The following is a 5,574-nucleotide window of genomic DNA, read 5'->3' as shown; positions in this document are numbered from 1 at the left end:
GACTTCAAACAACTTGGGCTATGAGCTTCTCCACCCTTCCTCCAGACTCTAGGACATTGGTTTCCAAATAAAATACAAAACTTGTTCTCATCTGAAAAGAGTACTTTGGACCACTGAGCAACAGTCCAGTTCTTCTTCTCCTTAGTCCAGCTAAGACACTTTTGACATTGTCTGTGGTTCAGGAGTGGCTTGACAAGAGAAATAGGAATGGAATACGACAACTGTAGCCAAATTCCCTGACACGGTAGTGTGTGGTGGCCCTTGATGCCTTGACCCCAGCCTCAGTCCATTCCTTGTGAAGTTCACCCACATTCTTGAATCGATTTTGCTTGAGAAGCCTCTCAAGGCTGCGGTTCTCTCGGTTGGTTGTGCATCTTTTTCCTACCACTCAACTTTCTGTTAACATGCTTGGATACAGCACTCTGTGAACAGCCAGCTTCTTTGGCAATGAATGTTTGTGGCTTACCCTCCTTGTGAAGGGTGTTGATGATTGTTTTCTGGACAACTGTCAGATCAGCAGTCTTCCCCATGATTGTGTTGCCTAGTGAACCAAACTGAGTGACCACTTTGAAGGGTCAGGACTTGCAGGTGTTTTGAGTTGACTAGCTGAGTGGCATGTCACCGTATTCTAATTTATTGAGCTGCACCTGTACCGCCTGATTACTGCTGCAAGTGTGTTGAGAACACAAAGAAGCCACAGTCTGCCACAGCTATCCTAAAAGTACTAGGTATCTACACTTGTATGTTGCTACTTTGTGCTTATGTGCTTTTAACTTGCATTAATGTTTTAATCTAATCTGCATTCAAATGTTTGATCTGTCTATGCATTTTAGTATTTGATCTATCTGTGTGAATTGTGTGCACTGTTTTAAGCACTTTGAATTGTCTTTGTGTATGAAAATGTGCTATATAAATAAAACTTGCCTGTATCCCTTTCTATTTTTGTGAAGTTTCATAAACAGACTTGTCATTTCTTCTGGCAGTTCTTTTCCATGTGGAACCATGATGCAGACATATACAGTAGAGGTAACGGAAACAAAGCTGTACTCAGTTTTGTTTCGGCAATCACAGGTTTTCTAATTTGTGTGTCGGGTCTATTCATTTTGTTGCACTATCTACTTTGGGGCCTGTATTTTCTTTATGGTCATTCAAAAGTATTTGTTTTTGACTGTTCATCAGAGGAAATACTTTGCTTGTCAACTTGGAAATAATGAAATTATTGAAACATGATACAATTTTGAATCATTCAACATTTACACCAGGGGTGGCCAATTCCAGTCCTTGAGGGCCACTGTCCTGCTTGTTTTCCAACTATCCCTGCCTGACTTGTTGCTGATTACCTGGCTCAGGTGTGTTCAGCCAGTCAGAAGCTGGAAGATACCAATTCACTTTATCTTTCCTCACTCCACTTTCATCTAAGATGGTATCTTAGGTCAGGCAGGGATAGTTGGAAAACAAGCAGGACAGTGGCCCTCAAGGACTGGAATTGACCACCTCTGATTTAAATGATACTGCACAGGGGCATCCTCACTTCTGCCTTAGACTGTAATTCAAACCAACAATCAGTAAATGAGTCTGGTTTGTTTAAGAGTTGTGGACCTGGTTTTGATGCTCCAGTCTTTGGGTCTCCAGATCCTGGCTCAGCTTGGTGACCTGGCTGAGGGCTTCCTGTAGAGCTTGGCTGGGTGAGGAGCTCTGCATCAGGATCTGACTCTGTCTCTTCAGCGTCTTTTGCTCGACCACCATCTGAAGAAAGGAGAAAGGGAGAATGATATGGCACCACAGTGTTGCAAGAAACAAAACAACATCATGAAACTCATCCTATAGGGAATAAGTGAGAAGCATGAAGGGCTGCTGTAAGGAGAATAAAAAAGAGACTCACGGCTCTGGCAAAGTTCTCTGCCTCTGTCCTCAGATCCTGCTCCAGGTCCAGTGTGTCCTGTAAGGCCTTGTATTCTTCCACAGCAAACTGAGACACTGGACAAAGATAATGTACTATCATGCAGTAAACACTTGGTGCAATTATTGTAAGAAAACAAGCCCAGGCGGATGAAAAGTAGCTTCTTTTTCATGATAGATTATTAATGAAATTGTAAAAACGACGAGCACATTTTACATCCCAACCTCTGTTATATTTCCCCAGGAGCTTCTTTTGGCGCAGTGTCTCAGCAATTAAAACAGTGTTATCATGTTTCTCTTTCAGCAGCTGCAAATGTAAGGAGACAGAGTGGAGGAATAAATGATACAGATGAAAATTACAGTTTGTTTTGTGAGTTTTATTTTAGGGTAATTACTGCCACTGTCAAAATGGAGGCAACGCAGAAGGAATCTTTACATTTATCATAACAGTTGTAATTCATCTGAATGTCACTGCTGGTTCGAGTTAATGACTTTTCTTCTCTAAGTAACAAGTTTTCAACAATTCAGATGCTGTAGAAAGCTGGGTGTTAGTGACCTCGCAAAACAAAACAAACACACACACACACACACAGATAAACACTGCTTGAACTTACTTCTGCCCTGGTTTCCCTCAGTTGCTCTCTTACTTCCTCAAGATCAGCTACTGCTTTAGCTTTCTCCTTTAGTGTTAATTCCAGTTTGTTGTGCAGCTCTGAAACAAAGAAAATCAAAGTAGAGATGACCGGTATTTGCACACTATACTGTCACACACTGGTACTGAGAACAAGTGTAAAATATAAAAAAATTACAGTTTGCTTGTTAGGAGTCGATTTTTTTAGGTGCCTCGCTGTAATTATTTTAGCCATCTGAATTTGAATGACATTGTTCTGATCTAACCAAATACATCACGCTGAAGGGTAAACGGGTATGAAAACATGATTTCTGCTTATAAAATAAGAAGAATCAGTGCTGTGGAAATGAACATTACAATACATTTGCCACGTGAGCTGTTGTAGTGGGATACATATAATCCCCAAACCTAAACATAATGGATATGAATACAGTGTGGAATAAACAAACAGTAGAAGCATCAACAGACTGTATTTTATATGTATGCAGCTTCCTGGGTTAAACGCATGAAAGGTCGTTATTTCTTTGCCCAGGAAATCTGAGAAATGCCTTTGTTCTGAAATCTGTGAAATTACCCAGAGAATTAATCTGTTAATACAAAGCAGCTCACAGCAGGACCAGGCTGAGACATTTAGGAGGGTACTTATGCAGTAGAAGGTCACTGACACCTAAAAGTGTTTTAGGCAAAGGATGGAATGCCCTTTGTTAAGTAGGACAAGTATTCTGCTGAATATAATTCTCAAGTCAAATGAAAACGCTAAAAATGCCTGAACAGCAGGTGCTTCCGTGGGCCTCGTCTGAGATGTGCTCAACCCAGAATCTACAGATGGTCTTTAGTCAGTTTAAACCCATATATGGCATAAGCAGTGCTGTAGTACCTGGGTCCAGGACTTGGACTCATGTTTAATTCAAGTCCAGATTTTCAAGACCTGACTTGGACCTGAGGCACCGATGACTCAGGCTTGGGCTCGGACTCAAGCACTGACTGCATTCGGACTTGGAAGTTAAAGACAAGGACTCAGATGTTTTTGTTGGGAACAGGCCATAAAAATATGGCATGAGAACATGATATTAAAACTTGTTAGCCTGCACCTTGCTATATACAGCGCACGTCGATCAAGGTGTGCACTCCACCCTTCTATAATCAATTTTTATATATTTAAATTACGGAGCAATGTGGTGATGGAATACATTGTTGGAAAATGTGAAAAAGAAAATGGTTGATGATTCTGTATCTAATGATTCTGACTCGGGTAGCAAGGGTTTGACTCAGACTGAACTCAGACTCGACTTAGATTATTCTTTTGTGACTCACTTGACTCGGACTCAAACGCCGGGGACTCGAGACGACTCGGACTCAAGGTTTAGTCATTCGACTATAACGCTGGGTGTAAGGTAACAACACGCAGAGTGAAAGTATCCTGTGTGTTCCCCGACAGGAAGTGCTCTGACTAGTTATCCATTAACATGCAATTACGAATATACACTATATTAAGCCCACAATCCTTGAGCAAGTCAACTTAATTCTGTATTCAATCATCTTCTGATTCAGAGTATAGCATTTGCAAATGACATGATTATATCTCCATTTTAATGCCAGCAGCCTTGAATAACATGATGGGAAAAGCATCATGGAGTATAAATCCATTATCACCCAAGGTATAATTACTGGCTGACTAAAGGAACTGACCATGACATTTACCAGAGACAGCTGAGTGGAAAGAAAAATGGTAAATGGTCTTATACTTGTATAGCGCCTTTCTATGCTTTTACAGCACACTCAAAGCGCTTTCACATTATTCGGCCATTCACCCATTCGCACTCCCAAGCACTCACGCATTCACACACCGGTGACATCACCGGGTGCAACTGGGGGTTCAGTGTCTTGCTCAAGGACACCTCGACGTGTTGACTGGACAAGCCGGGAATCGAACCGCTAATCCTCCGGTTAGGAAACGACCCGCTCTACCTCCTGAGCAGTTCACTAGTACTGCATTTTAAATAGATTAAGACTTACTCAACATCTGTAGTTACTAATTACTTATTTCATGCATCGTTTTAACAGTTTACAGTTTCACTTTTTTTTGGCACACCATATCGTAAATATTCTTTTAATATCTATTTGGTACTTTTGGTTTGGTATATTTAGCATACACTGTCTTTCATTAAATAATTATCAACTGAGATAACAAGAATAGAGACGATATGGACTATTAAAAGAGCACTTCAGCAATTTATTATTGCACTTCCATAAGGTCAGGGACAGATTCAGAACATAAGTTACCCTGAACATCCTGCACACTGTCACTTCTTATTTATTATATTTCACTTTAAACATGTTGTCAATGAACATTAGTCAATGTCAATTAAATTGGTGAATCCCGACTTTCTATAATGTTTCAAGAGCTTCTTTCATTAGACCTCACCTGCTGCTATTAGGTTCTCTATGCCGCTATGTTGTAGCCCAGGGTTTCTGTTACAAATATGCAGCTTCCAAGAAAAATATAGTTCAATGCAGTCATTTTATTCATACCCAGCAGGCAATTAATGAATATATTATGCAGCTGTTTTCATCTGCTATATACAGCACCCGTCCTGACGAGTACATCCATTTTTACATGTCAGTTCTGTACAGTGCCTCTTTGGTCAGTGGTGTGGCCTTGGTCAATGACCGGTAACACATCGTGATAAAAGCTAGGAACTGTGCTGTCAATTTGCCAAACCTGTCAAACCCTGACCATTAGGTTGTTACTTGAACACATGAGATCAATGCCACACATATTTTTGCTGTTCCTGTGTGGCTATAACTGTGAATACAGTATATGTTAACTTACTGGCGAATATGTGAAACACTCGATAGTTGGGGAAGTGGGCGACATCTTGTACCTGAAAGGGCGGTTTGACACTGTGGGGAGAGGCAGACCTTGCTGGCTGCATGTAGGTCTTCATCATACTCTTCCTCTTCAACCTCAAGATTTATCTTTGTGATGGTCTCTGGGCTGAGGTGGCACATCAACATCATGCTCTTCCTCTTCAGAGAGCGGT

The 5,574-nt window shown here is 40.9% G+C and overlaps 1 protein-coding gene across 1 annotated transcript in view; it reads right to left on the bottom strand.

Moving 5' to 3' along the window:
• The window catches only part of shtn1 (shootin 1), a 55,327-nt gene that overhangs the window by 20,276 nt on the left and 29,477 nt on the right, over positions 1-5,574 (bottom strand). Inside the window, exons 6-10 of the mRNA XM_020607531.1 lie at positions 5,416-5,574; positions 2,514-2,611; positions 2,125-2,206; positions 1,883-1,977; positions 1,600-1,746 (exon numbers count right to left, since the gene is read on the bottom strand). Coding sequence (XP_020463187.1) covers positions 1,600-1,746; positions 1,883-1,977; positions 2,125-2,206; positions 2,514-2,611; positions 5,416-5,574 — 581 coding nt within the window. The remainder of the gene's footprint in view (positions 1-1,599; positions 1,747-1,882; positions 1,978-2,124; positions 2,207-2,513; positions 2,612-5,415) is intronic.

The sequence above is a fragment of the Monopterus albus genome, unplaced genomic scaffold (assembly GCF_001952655.1).
Source record: "Monopterus albus unplaced genomic scaffold, M_albus_1.0 scaffold87.1, whole genome shotgun sequence".
Taxonomy (NCBI): Eukaryota; Metazoa; Chordata; class Actinopteri; order Synbranchiformes; family Synbranchidae; genus Monopterus; species Monopterus albus.
This window is presented reverse-complemented; position numbering and strand designations above follow the sequence as displayed.